General features: G+C 59.4%; 1 protein-coding gene across 9 annotated transcripts; it reads left to right on the top strand.

Moving 5' to 3' along the window:
* Positions 1-791: 791 nt before the first annotated feature.
* On the top strand, positions 792-16,832 carry U2AF2 (U2 small nuclear RNA auxiliary factor 2). Of its 9 annotated transcripts, XM_060130218.1 has the most exons (13): positions 1,408-1,591; positions 2,611-2,721; positions 4,805-4,940; positions 5,556-5,600; positions 5,892-5,995; positions 6,324-6,475; positions 7,895-8,011; positions 8,184-8,322; positions 12,563-12,642; positions 12,721-12,843; positions 13,142-13,228; positions 13,497-13,745; positions 16,554-16,832. In XM_060130218.1, exons 1-13 carry the CDS (start codon positions 1,423-1,425, stop codon positions 16,686-16,688), a joined length of 1,647 nt encoding a protein of 548 aa, XP_059986201.1. In that variant the 5' UTR covers positions 1,408-1,422; the 3' UTR covers positions 16,689-16,832. The 9 variants fall into 9 exon arrangements, with proteins under 9 accessions (XP_059986202.1, XP_059986203.1, XP_059986205.1 ...); XM_060130219.1 differs by lacking the exon at positions 1,408-1,591 and adding an exon at positions 792-1,004 and having other exon boundaries at positions 12,563-12,843; positions 13,142-13,240; XM_060130222.1 differs by lacking the exons at positions 1,408-1,591; positions 2,611-2,721 and adding an exon at positions 795-1,004 and having other exon boundaries at positions 13,142-13,240.
* Positions 16,833-16,886: the final 54 nt, after the last annotated feature.

Here is a 16,886-nt window from a genome sequence, read left to right as displayed (position 1 = left end):
CTCCGCAGCGGCCGCGCGCACCCTTCACCCCGCTGGCTGATTTTGTCTCGCGCAACCTTCTTAGGCCCTCCGCAAGATCAGCCCTTCTTTTCCTCCCCTTTCCCCACCCGGAGAGTCAGGTTCCGAGAGCCGGGACCCTGCCCCTTCTCCGTTTCCCTTCCCCTGACCCACCTCTCCTCTGTCCTCCCTCCCTTTTCGGTTCCCGGAGCCGGAAGGAGCCGAAGTGCCGACGGAAAAAGTCGAAGCTATCTCCCGTGAGTGAAGCCTTCCCGAAGCGGTGGCGGGAGGAGCCGAAGTTCTCCGAGAGGGGAGGAGGGTGCTCCTGGCATCTCCGGAAAGAGCCGAAGTTTGGAAACGAGCTTAATCTCTGGCTGGGTTTGAGGGCGAGCTCCGGAAGCCTTCGGAAAGTGACGAAGTCCGGGACGGTTAGGCTTGTCGGAAGTAGCCGATTGCTTGGACAGGGCCGGCGGAGAAGAGCGGGGAGAATCTGCGCAAGCAGTCAAAGACTGGGACAATTTCAATTTTCGGAAGAAGCCGAATTCTTAGAGGGGGCTGGGTGCAGAGGAACGCGAGGATCTACGGAAACATCTGAACGTTGAAGAGCTAATATCCGAAAAGTTACGAAAACCTGGGGAGGCGGCGAAACCCTCGCTTCGGGTGTTTTCGGAAGCAGCCGTAGCTGCTGCTCCCGAGGCTTTCCTCTACGGTCCGGAAATAGCCGACGCGTTTCGGAGCCAGGCCCGGGGGGGAGGGGCACCTCGCGGGCGCGCAGGCGGGGAGAGGGGCGGAGCTGGGGTGGGGCGGGCAGCCCGGGCTTGATTAGGTAGGAGGCCGTGGAGCGCCGGCGGCGGCCGGAAGTAGCCGAAGCAAGCGGCGGAAGTAGCCGAAGCGGCCGGAGCGGGCGCGCGGCAAGGCGAGGCGAGAGCTCCACAGGGCCCTACGCGGCCGCCTCAGCATGTCGGACTTCGACGAGTTCGAGCGGCAGCTCAACGAGAATAAGCAAGGTGAGGGCGCCGGGGGTGCGGGACGGCGGGCGGGGCGACTCTTGGCTTCCCTCCGTGTCCCCCGCCATTTTCCTCCTTGCTTCCCCCTCCTCTCAGGGCAGCGCTGCGCCCCCCCCCACCAAGTCCCGCGGCGCGCGCCTCGCTCACGTGACCTCCCGGCGTGCCGCCGCGCAGGAGGGGAGGGGAGGGAGCGGCGAGCGCAGGCCCGGACGCATGCGCTCCTTTTTCCGCGCCCCACGTGGTCTCCGGCACGCGCGGCGGGCTCGCCGGGTGTCCCCTCGCGGACTTAGGTTTTTTTAATCTGGAAAGGAGATTATATAGATTCGGTCTCGCACCTCCTCCTTTTCTACGGCTGCCTTGGCACTTCCGCTTCCGGCCGGGCCCGCGGCCCGGGTCTCCACGCCCCCTTTGTTCCAAAATGGCCGTTGTGGGACCCCCTTCACGTGGGCACGGGCCGGGCCGCGCGGGGGGGGGGGCGCTTGTAGCACCGCCGCCCTTTGCGCCTGGTCCTGCGGACCGGCCGCCAGTGTCACGCCGGGCCGCTGCCGTGGGGCGCCAGGGTCGGCGCTTGTGGAAGAGGCCTCATTGTGCGTGGTCTGTGTTCCTCTCACACGCCTGTACCCCTTCCTCGGGGTTCTGGCTCTCCCGGCGATCACAGTGCGGAATGTTTGCGTTCCATCGCTCCCTAGCTAGAGAGGCAAACCCCACGTCCTGTAGGATCGCAGCTCGGGACACCTAGACTCAGCTTCGTAAATCTCAGCGTGGAGGGGAGGAGACTGAGGCTGAGCGAGTAGGGGGACCTGGTTCAGTCGGGAGGGTGGGAGGCACGTCCCCCTCGGGTGACGCCGAGTCCAAGCACGGGGCCGTGCTAACGCTGATTACTTTGGGGGCCCCAAAAATGTCAGCACTGAGAGAAGCGTTAGATAGTTAACAGGTTTCTTTTGTCTCCTTATTCCGATTTGAGAGTGAGGAAGCTAGGCCGAGGGAAGGTGGTAGGCTTGAGGCTTAAGCTACCTGTGTTCGGAGGGCCCCATGGGGCGCTGGGATTCCCCTTTCGGCCCACCCTAGAGTGGGGTAGGGGGTGGCTGGATTAGGAGACAAGAAGTCACGTTTCGGGGTGCCCACGGGGTGTCTGTACGTACATGATGTACCGTTTAACAGTACAGGCTTTGGAGGTGAGCAGACCTGGGTTTTAGTACCTACTTCATTGTTCAGTAGTTGTATGCTTATTTTTTTTGTATGTGTAGGGTGACTTTTTTTGTTTGTTTTTGTCGTTGGGATGTTGGAATAAACAGGGATGATAGAAATAATAGTTGCAGGTAAACTTTGAGCATGTGTCAGGCACTTTGCTAAGCTCTTCTGCACAGTTTTTCTAAGTGGATCTTGCAACAGCCCTATGAGGCTGAAGTGATTTCCTGTCCTTTGCAGAGGAGGAAACAGGCTCAGAAAGTAAAAACTTTCCCATGTTTCAGCTGATCAGAGGTAGAGCTGAGATTAAATGGGGCAACATATGTAAGGTGTGTGGCATGGGGGTTGGCATACGTTAAGTGCCCGATTAGTGATATTTTTTATTGTGAAATAATTCCTAGTGTGATTTCTTATTTAGGGAGGAAGTACAGAGGCAGGTTTTCAGCTCATTCAGAGATGGTGTTAGAGATGGGGAAAGGCAGGGAAAGTTGCTTTCCAAACGTCCTTCTGCCGGGTCCCACACCTGATGGTAAGCATGAGTCTCATTTAAAGAAGAGAAAAATGAGATTTAAAGGTTTGGTTGCTGTTGCATGGTTTTATGCAGAAAAGCTGAAACCGATCCCGAGTCTGCCTGGGCTGCAAAGCCATGTTCCGCTAGGCTGGAAAGCCAAGTGGAACTGATGGAGCCTTCCTTGGGGCACTTGCAGGTGTGCTGCCTGCTTTCTCCCTGGGTGTTCCTACTGGTACTGGGGGGCCAGGCCCTCAGCCGGGGCATGTCCCTTGGGTTGGTGGAGTTGTTCCCACAACAAGGTGGCGACAGCATTTTGAGCAACTGTAGCTCCCTTTTCTGTTCTGATCTGTGCTGTATCGGTGGGTGTGTGTGTGGGGGGTGTTACTCTTGCCTCAGGGGGAAGCTTTGCCCATGTGTTGCTCTGCCCATGGGTCTTTGTGCCTGTGGGTCTTTGTCTCTGCGGTCCCGCTTCCTCCAAGTGTCAGTCTGTGTCTCCAGGGAATTATTTCCTTTTCTGTGTCCCAGGCACCCAGCAGGTGCCACTGCTTCCTCTGTGTTCGTCGCTTTCCCTGCTTGTCTGTTTTAGAGCCTAAGCCACAGGAAAGGGTCTCCTGCTCACAACCTGCCCGTCTCACAAGCATGGAGCCAGAGGCCCAAAGCCTCTGGCCAGGGCTCCTCCCTGGGCCCAGTGCCATGACTCTGTGCTTACCTCTGGCTTCACACTGCTTGCCCGTTCCCTCCTGTCCCCTCCAGGTGCCAGTTTTCAATTTATTTTTTATGTTTAGTCTTTTTATTTTCAAGGAGGCAATCCCACTGTCGTTAGTGGTTCCAGTGTTTTAGGAGTATTGTCCGCTGCTTAGCTGCCTTAGCTGACATTTCAAGGTTCACATTCAGGCTTCACCATTTTCATGCTTTTTGGCTCTGGGTAAGTCACGTGATCTCTCTGCGCCTTAGGTTTCTCATCTCTTACGTGAGCAAGGTCCCCTCCCCAGTGTTTTCCCGAAGTAACAGTAAGGATCGAGTGCAAGTAAAATTAGCGTAGAATATGGTTTTAGGCGGCATCCCAATGATTGCTACGATGTTTTTTCCTTTTTAAGGTGCAGGTTTATCCTGTTGTAGTGAGGTCCATGACATTCTCTTATTATCTCCACACACACACACCCCCCCCCCCGCCCCCTGCCGCCCCGTCCCCAGACATGTGGTAAAGTTAACACGTGTTTGAGGGGTAGTCGAGGATAGTTGAGGAATCAGTGGCGTCTTTGAACCGAGGAAATAGAGTACAAACAGCGTGGTGCAGGAGCTGCACCTCCTTCAGAGGGGGAGAGGTCTGCTGGGAGCCAAGGTTTCTGTGCTTTGCTGGCAAGGCTGTGCTCTGTTCCTAGGCGCCGCCCCCAAGGCGAGTCGGGGGAGGTTGAAGGCGCCAAGGGGAGCTCTGGAGAAAGCCCCGCCCCAGCTCCTGCTGTCCTTGGCTCTGAGGGAGTGTGGGAATGGGGGGTAGTGGGCCGGCACCTCCCCCCCACCCCCCAGATTCTGAAAGACACGCCTTTCTGGAGGAGGGGATCCTGCATTGTTCAGCTGGTGGGGTGGGGATGGGCTGGGTGTCCCTGCTTCTCAGCGAAGCGGGTCCTGCCTGGTGCCTGACCCCGGGGCCTGATGGTGGGGCAGTGGGGGCCAGCTGGTTGAGGAGGTCTCCTGAGGGGCTGCTGGGTCCCTTCAGGAAAACATCATTGGGTCTCTTGATTCCCCAGCCTCTAGCCCTGCCCCTCTCAGGGACGACCCTGGGGTCAGGCCCCTCAGCCCTCGAGGGGGACCAGGAGCCAGCCTCCTCTGTCTTCTCTGGCTCCCCAGCTCCTCCTGAGCATCCTCAGGTACCTTACACCCCGGGGGCACTTCCAGGCCCTGTCCCCTCAGGTAACCAGCTCCCTCCCCGGTCCCGAGGGTCTTTGGACTCGCGTGTGGACCCAGGAAGCCTGCTCTCCCTTCCTCCATCAAGCCCCTTCCCCTTGGGGGTGGCCTCCCTGGGGCTGGGGCGAAGCCAGCAGTGTGCGGGTGGGCTGGGCCGTGGCATCCCTCAGCTCATCCTCTCCCCCGCCTTGCCCAGAGCGTGACAAGGAGAACCGGCACCGGAAGCGCAGCCACAGCCGCTCTCGAAGCCGGGACCGCAAGCGCCGCAGCCGCAGCCGGGACCGGCGCAACCGGGACCAGCGCAGCGCCTCCCGGGACAGGCGGCGCCGAAGGTACCAGGGCGGGGAGCGGGCGGCTGCGTCCCGGGGCTCTGGGGCTCCTCTCCGCGTGGACCTGGGGGAGGCGCTGCTGCTCATCTGTCTGAATCAGTTTCTTCCCTGTTCCTGGGGTTTCCTTCAGTTTCTGGTGGGTCGCTGGTGCGGCAGTTTCTTTATCTCCAAGGCGAGTCTGGTGACAGGGAGCTGCTCTGTCTGTCCCTTGGTGAGGGGCTCCCTCCCCTTCCCGGCCCTCTTGTGCCCACTGTGCGGGTCTCCGGGGTGCCGCCCTGGGAGGGGGACGGCGGTTTCCGCTCTAACGCCTCTTCCCTCCCCAGGCTCCCCTCTGTCCTCTCTGCCCCTTGGGTGAGGAAGGGCGGGATAGGTGGAAGTCCTGCCTCCTCCCACCTCAGTCTCTTCAGCTAGAAAGTGGTCTGTCTGGCCCTTCCTCCCTTCCTCTTGCTTGGGGGTGGGGGGCGTGGGGGAAATGGCAGGGCCGAGGGGGTTTGCCCGCTGCTTGTTCACCTCGGCCCTGCCCCAGCCCTGGACTCAGCGGCCTTGGGGGGTGTGGTGTGTGGGGAAGACGAGGGTCCCCAGTCACCCCTCCCCACACCTTTCCCTCCCACCCCCCAGCAAACCTTTGACCAGAGGCGCTAAAGAGGAGCACGGTGGATTGATGTGAGCTTCTCCTCCTGCCCCTTCCGCCCTGACGTCCGTTCCCTTCGCCTCCCTCCCCGCTGTGCACCCTGCCCTGTCCTTGTCCAGCCCCGGCCCGAGCACTGGGGAGAGCCCACCTGCCTTGCAATAGCACCCTCCCCGGGCCTGGGCACGGCCCTGACCCGGATCCTCTCCCTCCTGGAGAGAGCCGAGCTGGGCGGGGGAGCCGAGGGGAACCTGGGAGGACTCGCAGGCCCACCTTTGGTCAGACTGAGGTCGCCCTGCCCCGCTCTCCCCTCCCCCCTCCCCCAGTCGTTCCCCCCGCCACGAGAAGAAGAAGAAGGTCCGTAAATATTGGGACGTGCCACCGCCCGGCTTCGAGCACATCACCCCCATGCAGTACAAGGCCATGCAAGGTAGGCTCCGGCCGCCGCCCCACATCTGCTGGTCCTCTGGCCCCCTTACCCTCTCGTGAGCTGGAGTGGTTGTATACTGGGGTGGTCAGGAAGCAGAGCCTCGGTTTTGGGGGGGTGGTGGATGGGGTTTTCACCCTGGGTTTTCTGGCCTCTGCCTTTTGAAGCCCCTTGACAACAGTCCTTACTGTTGCAGTTGACAGCAGGGATGAAGCTGTCAACAGACCTGGTTTCGCAGAGGCGGTGGTTGCCCATGTCTGGGAGGGCGCGGCTGCTGAGCCGCTCCACGGGCGCCCTGATGTCCTCTAATCCCCGTCTCTTCCTTTTGAAGCTGCCGGTCAGATTCCAGCCACCGCCCTTCTCCCCACCATGACCCCCGACGGTCTGGCTGTGACCCCGACACCGGTGCCCGTGGTCGGTAGCCAGATGACCAGACAGGCCCGGCGCCTCTATGTGGGCAACATCCCCTTCGGCATCACTGAGGTACTGCCTTCTCCCTGCCCTCCCCCTGCCCCTACCTCTCCCTGTCCCCCCCACCTGTTCCTCCCCTTCCCTCCATTCCGTCCCCCAACCTGCACGGGTGAGACTCTGCTCCTGCAAGACCCCCCGGCCCCCTCCCAGACGGACCGATGGAGTTGAGCCAGCCAGGGGCCGGGCTGGGGGTGGCCCTCTCCCTCCCTCCTTTCCCTCTCCCGTCTCCCTTTCCCAACCTCCTCCAGCAACCCAGAGAGCAGGCACACACGTAACGTACCTACGAATCCACGAATCCGAATCCGTGTGGAGAGAGACAGAGAGGGAGACTCGGACACACACACATGCACATGCACACGCACGCTCCCCCTCAGTGTTTCTGACACGCCTCTTGTTCTCTGCCGCCTGTGTCCCCCATCCTCTCCCCACATCCCTCCCATGGTCGCTGTTCTTTTATTTTTGATCGCCCCGACCTCCCCTCACCTTCCCTACCACTCCTCTCCCCTTCCCCTCTCCCCCACCCCTTCCCGTGACACCCCCTGAGAATCCCGAGATCAAAGAGTTGTTTCCATTTCTCTTTAAAGTGAAATATTGTGGGGCTGAGATCCCTCGTAGCAACAAAAAGTTTGCTACCGTCGTCGAAGGCAAGTAAGGTCCATTCTGACTTTCTCAACCTGCACTTTGCTACATTTGATAAACCAGCCCCCGGACTCCAGGGCCAGATTCCTCCACATCACTCTTTTCTCCTCCCCTCCCGCCCGCCCTTCCTCCCCAACCCTCTGCCCTGCGCTCCCCGCCTCCCGCCCTCTTTCCTCCATCCCTTTGCTCCTCTCTCTCTCTCTCTCTCTCTCTCTCTCTCTCTCTCTCTCTCTCTCTCTCTCTCTCTCTCTCTCTCTCTCTCACTCTCTCTCTCACTCTCTCTCTCACTCTCTCTCTCACTCTCTCTCTCACTCACTCACTCAATCGGGTTTCCTCTGTGTTCTGCCTGCTGCTGCTTTTCTACTTCCTTGCCATTTCTCTCTTGCTGTCGCCATTGGATGTTTCTTTTTCTCACACATTCCGTTTCCTTGTTCTCTGTTTTATGTTTTTTTTGCCTTTCCCTGTTGTTTGTCGCATCTTTCTTGAGCAATCTTTCTCTTTCCCCCTGGTTGGGGCCCTGTGGCTCTCTCCACACCTCCTGTCCCGCCTCCTGGTCCCTGGCTGTTTTCCTGCTGCTGCCTCCCCCCCACTTTCTCTGATCTTTCTCCTGCTTTTGTTCCTACTGTTGATCTCTGTGCCCCCACCCATATTCCACTGTTCCCTTCCCTCCCCCCCGCCCCCCATCCCTCTCCCCTTACCCCCAAACCCCTCTGTGTCTCCCTCTCTCACCCTTCCCCTCCTCTCTCCACCTCCCTTCCCCTGCCCCCCCCCCGTCTCCTCTTCCCTCTGCAGGAGGCCATGATGGATTTCTTCAACGCCCAGATGCGCCTGGGGGGGCTGACGCAGGCCCCCGGCAATCCCGTCTTGGCAGTGCAGATTAACCAGGACAAGAACTTTGCCTTCTTAGAGGTGAGCCGGGCATGTGGTGGGGTCAGGCCCAGCCCGTTTGCAGCAGCCCTTGTTCCCACTGGGCTCTTCTGCAGTCCTTTCTCTACCAGGTTGCTGTCCCAGAGCCCTCGGGGGTTGGGGGGCTGGCTGGCCACTCACCCTGTCCCTTACCACCTCCTTTTCTTTCCTTCAGTTCCGCTCAGTGGACGAGACCACGCAGGCCATGGCCTTTGATGGCATCATCTTCCAGGGCCAGTCGCTGAAGATCCGCAGGCCTCACGACTACCAGCCCCTGCCTGGCATGTCAGAGAATCCCTCTGTCTATGTGCCTGGTGAGTGGGGAGCTTGCCCACCTTTCCCTCTGTAGGCCAGCTGGAGCTAACAGGGAAGCAGCACGAGTGCTTCAGAGGGGATGCGTCGTCTCATCCGGCCTTCGAATTTTTGGGAGTTGGGCGTCTCCCTGTTTGCAGAGGTGGCGCCCGGCACCCAGAGAGGGTGAGCTGTGGTCTGCTTGAGGATTCATAGCTTGTAAGTGGCGGAGCCAGGGCCAGACTGAACGTGTTGTGGGCAGTGAGAGGCCGCTGCTCTGGACCGCGGGGTCAGTACGAGCGTGGGTGAGCCTGTGTGGATGGGCAGGTGGTCAGTAGAGCTCCTGGTGCGGGGTCTGATGTGGATTTTCCGTCGACCCCTGTGCTCCGGGCCAGCCTACGCAGCCGTGTTTAGTACCACCTCAGGTCGGTAGGTAACATAGCAGACCTGGGGTCGGCAGAACTTTCTCCTGTAAAGGGCCAGAGAGTGACTGTTTTTTGCTCTGCAGGCCGCGTGGTCTCTGTTGAAACTACCCTGCAGTTGTAGCAGGAAAGCAGCCACGCGTGCTTCCTAAGCGAGTGGGTGTGGTTGTGTCCCGTATGCCTTAACATCCATGGATCCTGATGTTTGGGTGCCGTGTAAACGTTCACATATGGTAAAACAACCTTTCAGAAAGCCTGCAGGCTGTACAGAAACAGGAACCTGCAGGCTGTTTGCTGACCCCTATGGTTGACTGCCGAGTGGAAGTGAGGATTTGGGCCTGTGAGGGGCCCTGTTGGGGGCCGGGAACGCTGTGGGGTTGGAGGGGCCAGTGCTGCGGTAGCCGAGCTGGGAGCCCAGCTCTCAGGCAAAGGCAGGGTGAGCACCGGGTGCTCTGGGTGTGGGGGCCGTGAGCCCCACCCTTGGGGGCTGAGAACGTGGCGTTCTGCTGGCTGAGGCTTCACGCTGAAGGACACCTCTTGGAAACTGAGTTGGCTCTTCACTTTGTGAAATGGGGGATGTGGAGTCCAGAGAGGGTGGCACCTTGGGACTCAGGGCTGGGTCCCTGGCTCATCCCCAGTGTTTTCCACCGTACCAGTTTGGGTAAATTCAGCACATCTCTCTAGCTTATAAAAAAAAAACTTGAGAAGTTATTGACTTTCTGACGCTCTACGTGCACGTATGTCTGTGGGGCCACCTCCCAGATCAAGCCACGGAACGTTCCTTTGTGTCTCTTTCCAGTGAATTCCCTGCGTTTTAACTCATTCCTATTTACACAGGAGCCCACTGCTTCTCCTGCTTCCTGGGCCAGCACAGTCCCAAGTGTGCCCCGTGGATCAGGTGTTCGTCATCGTGACTGTCCTGTAGTACAGGGTCGGCAGGTGACAACTAGGGGCCAGATCTTTAAGATCTATCGGCACGTAGCCACTCGCACTGGCGCGTGGTTTGAGTTGCTTTCGTGCTGCAGTGGCCCTTGACTCCTGTGGTAGGTGCTGGGGCACCCTCTCACGAAGGAGGGGAGTGAGGCAGGAAGCGAGCAGTGACGTGCTCAGAGGCGTGATTGCTGGGACCCCGGGTGGCGCAGCCTGACCGCAGAGTCTGCCTGGCCGTCTCCCGTGCTGCCCCACTTGTCACCTCTCTCCTGTGGAACCGGAGGCATCGCAGGGGCAGGGACAGTGTTCGGTCGCAGGCTCTGTTACTACGGTTGACCTCCTCTCTGGGATTTATCTCCCCAGGGAGGCCGGGGGTCCAGCCACCAGTGACTGGGCGAGTCTGTTCCTTCCTTGGGTGCCGGGGATGGCAGGAAAAGTGATGGTGGCTGCAGGTTAAACGTTGTCTGCAATAAAGGTCATATTTCGATCTAATGTTCGATAAACGGGAGAAGCATTTGATAAAAGCATTTGATAAAATTCGGCAGGCACACTTGGTTGGAAAAGAAACCATGTAGGAACCTGGAAGGTAACTTCCTTGTCTTGGTAAAAGGGGACTGACCTGAAACTGAAAGTGTATATCATCTGCAGGGGTGAGACCTTAACTGCGCTCCCTGATCTCAGGCCTGACTGTGCAGTAGTCCTAAAGACGAGATGGAAATTGGGAGCAGGAAGGCGTAGCATCTTTGAATTTGTGAATTTAGCTTCACCCGGAGTGCCCGTCCTGCATCAGGCTCACTCCTCAGTTCAGGGGCGAATCTGACTCTGCCTCCAGAGGCCCCTACCTGTGGGGCTTCCTCCACTCCCCCAGGAGGATCCTACGAAGCAGTGCCGGGGGTGCCAGGGGCACAGCAGTGCACGAGGCGGTCACGGTCCTCCTGCCGAGGGGCAGGTGACGCTGCAGGTATGAGAAAGGATTGCTTGGCACCTGGGGGTCCAGGGCAGCCTTATGGGGGGTGGTGAGGTTTTAGAGGTGAAGGTGAGAGGTAGCCCCTCTGGAAGAGAACAGGTGTGTGAAGCAGGGCGGCGCCCAGAGCGTGCCGTCCGGAGATGAGCTGCTCGGGGCTTTGACTTTGGGCATCAACACTGGCCTGGGTTCCCCATTTATCTTGTGCTTTCCTGGTCGTGCGACCCTGAAGAGCAGGCCCTTCTCCCCTGGCAGAACCGAGTGAGCACGGAGGGGCTGTGGTTGCTGAGGCGCCGACCTGCTGCTCCCTCGTGCTGGCGCGGCCTGGGCTTCGTGGGGTGGCGAGCCTGGCTGCCAGGCCGCGTCCAGTGCTCGTGTGGCTCCGTCGTGCTCATCCATGCGCTCGGGGTGGGGGGTGCGAGCTTCTCCCCGTTCCACAGATGAGGTCACTGAGGCCCAGAGGAGCCTCATTCAGTCTCGTACCCCAGATTGGAGCCCAGGGAGCGCAACTCTGGTGCCCTCGGTGCCGTGTGCTTCCCTGAGGTGTGTGGTGGGGCAGGTTCCAGCCCCAGTGCTGCCACTCTGCAGTCTTGTATCCGCAGCCCGTGTCCTGTGACGGCACCCTTGCAGAGCCTTTCGCTCCCTGAGAGCTGCCTGTGAAGTTGGGAGTCCTGGAGTGTGTGACCTCACGTGGTACCTGCTCCCTGGGCCTCAGTCTCCTCCTGTCGTGCTGTGGGTAGGGGTGGGAGAACGTGAAACGAATAGCTGGAAGGAGTTCGGCCAGGGGTGCCCGGTGTGGAGTGCTCGGCCCTGGCTCCCAGATGCTTCTGCTCATCTCTCCTTGCCCAGGCCACGTCTCAGAGGATTGCATGCCCCACCCCGATGGGGCTGGGCTCTGGTGGTTGGAGCGGCAGGGCCGGAGGGGCTGGACCGGTGGGTGGTGGTGGGAGAGGGAGCCCTTCTGTGGGCGCAGTGGCAGTGTCTGAGGCTCTTTCCCATCTCCCATGTCGCCTGCTCCTCTCCAAGGTCAGGAGGAGGTGGAGCGGGGCCACCTGGTGCCGGATTGCAGAGGAAGGCAAGGTGGTGCCTCTGGCAGTAGTGGGCCTAGTGGGCCTTGAACTCAAAGTCAACAGCAGGTCCGGCCGGGTGGGTGGTGGTCCACGTTTCTATCCTCTTTGTGTCCAGCGGCGTCCTGGAGCTCTGTGTAGTTTAGGCCCTGTGGGGAGGCTCCAGGAATTGAAGGACAACGTTTTGGAAGCGTGCGAGACGTTGGGCTGAGTCCTGGCAGGCGCCCGAGTCACAAGCTCAGTGGAGAGGGCAGGATTGGGGTGGACGCACGGTGGTCGTTAAACCTGCTTGGCTGATGTGGGCCCCGCCTTGCCAGGGTGCTGAGTGAGCCGGGCACGTCCCAGCCCTCACGGACACCGAGCAGCAGACTCCTCCGAGGTCACCTGTGACTGAGGCCAGAGAGCGGCTCGGGACACCTGTAGCTGTGCATAGCACAGGCCCACGGGGAAAGGTCGTGGAGGCTTCCTGGGGAGACCTGGTCTCAGCAGAGGCAGGTTGGGGGAGGGCTCTGAGTGGAGGCTTGAGGATGAAGGAGAGGTTGTGTATCCCCACGATGCCTCTCCAGCAGGCCGAGAGCCGAGGGAACCTGCCCAGGTGACGCAGCAGCAGGTGGCAGGTTGGGGTGTGACCTCGCGTCTCTGACCCCAGGGCCCCGATGTGCCGCTGTGCTGGGGTCGCTCTGCGTCCCGAACGAAGAGTGCGTCCCGAACGAAGAGTGCTGCCGGGGTGCGCCTCCGAGGCGGGTCTGGGGAGGGCGCATGGGTGGGAGGGACGTGGCCTGACCAGGGCTGCCGGGCCTCTCCCTGCAGACATCTGCCAGGGTCTGTGAAACGACCTGGTGCTGGCACTCACAGTCCGTCTGCTCCCTTCTGCCCTTAGGAGTCGTGTCCACTGTGGTCCCGGACTCTGCCCACAAGCTGTTCATTGGGGGCTTACCCAACTACCTGAATGACGACCAGGTAGACCCTTCGTCTCTTCCCGCCCCTCCCCCGTCACAGCCTTCGTCCATACTCTCATGGCGTCTTGGCCTGCCGCAGGTAAAAGAGCTGCTGACATCGTTTGGGCCTCTCAAGGCCTTCAACCTGGTCAAGGACAGTGCCACAGGGCTCTCCAAGGGCTACGCCTTCTGTGAGTACGTGGACATCAACGTCACAGACCAGGTGAGCCCTGGGACCCTGCGCTGGCGAGTCTGTCCTTGCCCTCACCCTGCTCTGTATCCTCGCTGAGGTCTCCCTTATTCAGGATGGGTGGGAGGAGGCCACCCCGAAGCAGGGCTGGGCATAGGGGCCCTTTTCCCTCGGTTCTAGCTCTTGCCAAGCTCTCACCCCTTTGCCTTGCCCTCTTCCCTATCAGTGTCCGGCTCTGGGGTAGTGGGGCTTGCGGAGGAGGTGTCAGGCTACTGGCCTCTGACCTGTACCTCTCTCCTGCGTGCCCCCATCCCGCGTTCTCCAAATGCAGGCCATTGCGGGGCTGAACGGGATGCAGCTGGGGGATAAGAAGCTGCTTGTCCAGAGGGCAAGCGTGGGAGCCAAGAATGCCACGCTGGTGAGCCCCCCGGCACGTCATCTTCCATTGGCTAGGGGACATCTGGGGGTGAGGGGGTGGGAAGGGGCCGGGGGGCGCGCTGGGTGGGCCGTCCTAAGCTCTGCCCCTGGCTTTCCTGGCCAGTGTTGGGAGTGGGTGCCTGGGTCTTCAAGGGCAGAGCAGGGTCTTTCCCTGGGATGGCGTCTTGGGGGAGGGCTCGGGGGAAGTGGGCATGGAGGGGGCGAGGGCGGAGCTGCCCCGTGACGCCCCTGCCCCTGCTGCCCCACAGAGTACCATCAACCAGACCCCCGTGACCTTGCAAGTGCCTGGCCTGATGAGCTCCCAGGTGCAGATGGGTGGTCACCCGACTGAGGTCCTGTGCCTCATGAACATGGTCCTGCCTGAGGAGCTGCTGGACGATGAGGAGTACGAGGAGATCGTGGAGGACGTGCGTGACGAATGCAGCAAGTACGGGCTCGTCAAGTCCATCGAGATCCCCCGCCCCGTGGACGGCGTGGAGGTGCCCGGCTGTGGAAAGGTGCGTGGGAGCGTGCTCTCGTGAGCGTCCCCTGTCCCCACACGTGTGCGGGCACACACGCACACCCACACCCTACTCTGACCCAGAGAGAGCGGGGCCTCTGGGGGCCCAGGCCTGCGGCGAGAGGCAGCGCGCGTGCTGTGCCGCTGTGGCTGAGGACTTGCCTCTTGCCTCTGTATAGAAGCAGCTTTGGTTCAGAACCTGGGTTTCATGTGATCTTGGGTAAGTGGTTTGGCCTTGTCTATGGAAGGGGGAGAAAAGTGCTAAAAATAGTCCCCAAAGCAGCAAACCCACCTGTGTCTTCCGTCCTGAGCTCTCACAGCAGCTCCGAGCCCTTCTCCACAGTTAGGTTTCTGATTCTGGGGTCTGATTCTGAGCTCACCGAGTCACGTTGTCCCTGGCACTGTGCCGGGTGCCAGCCTCTCACGCCCCCCCTCGGGATGCCTGCAGCGTGTGTGGCTGCTCGCCTTGTGGGTCAGCGGGATGCCCACGTTGAGAGACAGCGCGTGTGCTGCTTCCGGTGGTGGCTGGGAGGGGAGCAGCGTCGCACTGGGCCCTGTGTTCAGGTAGGCAAGTCAGGAGCTGGTGAAGCCCGAGCGACACCCAGTTCTCGCGGCAGGCAGGTGGGGTCCTGGCAAGAGGCAGTGAGGTGGCTGGTGTAGCCGGAGGGGGTGAAGCGTGGGTGCTAGGAAGCATGCTGGCTGTTCTGAGTGAGGATGGGGGGAGCCTTCGAAAGCTCTTAAACGTGGGAAACACCTGGCACATCGAGGTGGTGCCTTACAGTGGGGGGGGTGGGCATGGAGTGCAAAGCAGAGCTGGGAATTTGGAGGGGTGGGGGGTGACAGCCGTGTGATGTTTGGAGCTTTGGGTACTAACGGCTTGTGGTCATCTGGGTGAAAGACGGTGACCTGATTCAGAGCAGGCAGGAGGATGAAGAGAAGTCAGTGGCCTGTGAATGCCGGGACCGGCCTGTGAATGCCGGGACCACGGCGGCTGATCTGGGTGTGCCGGGGAGGGGGAGGAGCCAGTGAGATGCTCATCTCAGCCTTCTGGGTTTGGTGACCTGGCAGAGATGGCAGGTGAGAAGCAGGGGACCTGAGCAGGTCTGCGGGGGAGGGACGATGGTCAGTGTTGGGGGGCTGGCTTTGAGGTCCTGAGACCCCAGCAGAGATGTTGCGGGGAGCAGTGGGCTGGACAGAGCTGCTTCCAAGTTTGAGGTCTGGTAGGCACCCTGATCCCTGTTCAGGTGTCAGGCTGGACAGACTTGCCGAGGAGCAGTGGAAAAGCATCGCAGGTGGGGGCAGAGGGGGGTGGGGCGGGGGCAGGAGGGGAGGGTGGGCCGCACTGGGTTTGGCCTGCGCTCCTACCTGCCCCTAACTGCTGCACTGGAGACACTCCGTCCATGACAGGTCAGTCTCCTTAGTGCAGTCGTGGCTCGAGAGAGGAGAGCCTGGAGGCTGCCTGGGGGCTGAGGACGTGTTTGGGGGGGACTAATTGAAAGACCCGGTCTGGTCTCAGGGATCAGTCTATGTGATTTGTTTTCAAACTTTATTATCATTCTTTTCAAACGTAGGAGTTGAGAGAAACCGTCGTGGCGATAGAGTTAAGGTTATAGTATAATGTTTTTAAAGTCGTATTCTAGTATGTGTAGCAGTGTCTTAGTGGCCCGTCGCCCAGCTTCAGGTTACCAATATCTTATCATTCACGATTTCTATATATTCAGCTTCCCATCCCCCTTCCCCCCCCCCCCCCCGCCGAAACAAGATATATATCACTTAAGTACAGTTCTCTATCTGAACTCCTGATGTCTTGGGCCTGGTCACTCTTGCTTTGGGGCCTGTGCTGTGTGCTGTAGGATGTTTAGCCCCATCCCAGCCTCCACCCACTAGATGCCAGTAGTGTTACTCATGCCTTTGTGACAATGAAAATCATCTCTAGACATTGCCAAATGTCCCCTGGGGACAAATTCACCTTGGTTGAGAACTACTGCTATAAACAGATGACTTTAAAAAATTATTTTAACGAAACCATACAGTACCATTAGTACGTTAACAAAATTACCATTAGTACTTGTCTACCCAAGCCATGTTCCGATTTCCCTTACTGTCTCAAAAATGTCTTTTTATAGTTGCTTTGATCAAAATAAGGAACCCTGCAGTTTGGTTTCAAACTTCCTTAAAATTTATCAGTTTTGTCACTTGTTTTGTTTTGTTTTGTTTTGCAAGCCGTTTTGCTTGTTGAGGCATTAGGGGGCATGTTTTTATAGAACTCCCCATGTTCTGAATTAGGCTGGTTATATCCACCCCTCCCTCCACTTCTGTAACTGGTGGTTCAAGAAAGATGAGAAGCTTGAGCAGATCAAGGTTCAGGTGTTTTTTTGTTTTTTTTTGAATCAACCTGCGTTTGAGTACTAATTTGTCAGCTTTCCTTAACTTCATCCCTTGTCTGGGGGAGACACCCATGGCCCTTGGGGTGGCTGGGGGAGCACCCAGCATGGTGCCTGGTACAGGGGAGACACTCAGCATAAGTGACCAGTCTCCTTGAGCTCACCCCTGTCCCCTGCCCTTTGGGGCTCTTGACTTAAGCTTTCTCTGCTCTCATTCTCCATGCCTCTGCATGTCTCTGTCTTCTGTCATTCTTTGATCCTGGGGTGCTGGAGGATGTTTGGTAAACCTCCCTCCCTCCCTCTCCCTCCCGCGGAGTTCTGGGTTTGGGTAGATAGATGCTGGCTGGTTGCTGTGAGTGAACCGGCGCATCCTTGGAGGCCGGGAGGCCTTGGTCTTCACAACCTGCGTCTTGTTCCCACAGATCTTCGTGGAGTTCACCTCTGTGTTTGACTGCCAGAAAGCCATGCAGGGCCTGACGGGTCGCAAGTTCGCCAACAGAGTGGTTGTCACAAAATACTGTGACCCCGACTCTTACCACCGCCGGGACTTCTGGTAGAGGCGGCGGGGGAGGGCAGGGGCAGGGCTGGCTGGGGCTTCTCCCCCTCCAGCTCCCCCTCTTTTCCCCCTCTGAAGACGATGGGCAGAGGAGTGACAGCCGAATGACAGCCGGCAGCAACTGGAATGGCACCGATTAAGGGTGGGGGGGGTTGGGGGCGGGGAGGGGACGGGGGAAGTGCGCACACAGACCCACACA

The sequence above is a fragment of the Lagenorhynchus albirostris genome, chromosome 19 (genome assembly GCF_949774975.1).
Source record: "Lagenorhynchus albirostris chromosome 19, mLagAlb1.1, whole genome shotgun sequence".
NCBI classification, from domain to species: Eukaryota; Metazoa; Chordata; class Mammalia; order Artiodactyla; family Delphinidae; genus Lagenorhynchus; species Lagenorhynchus albirostris.
Note: the sequence above shows the minus strand (reverse complement) of the source record. Positions and strands in the feature narration are given on the sequence as shown.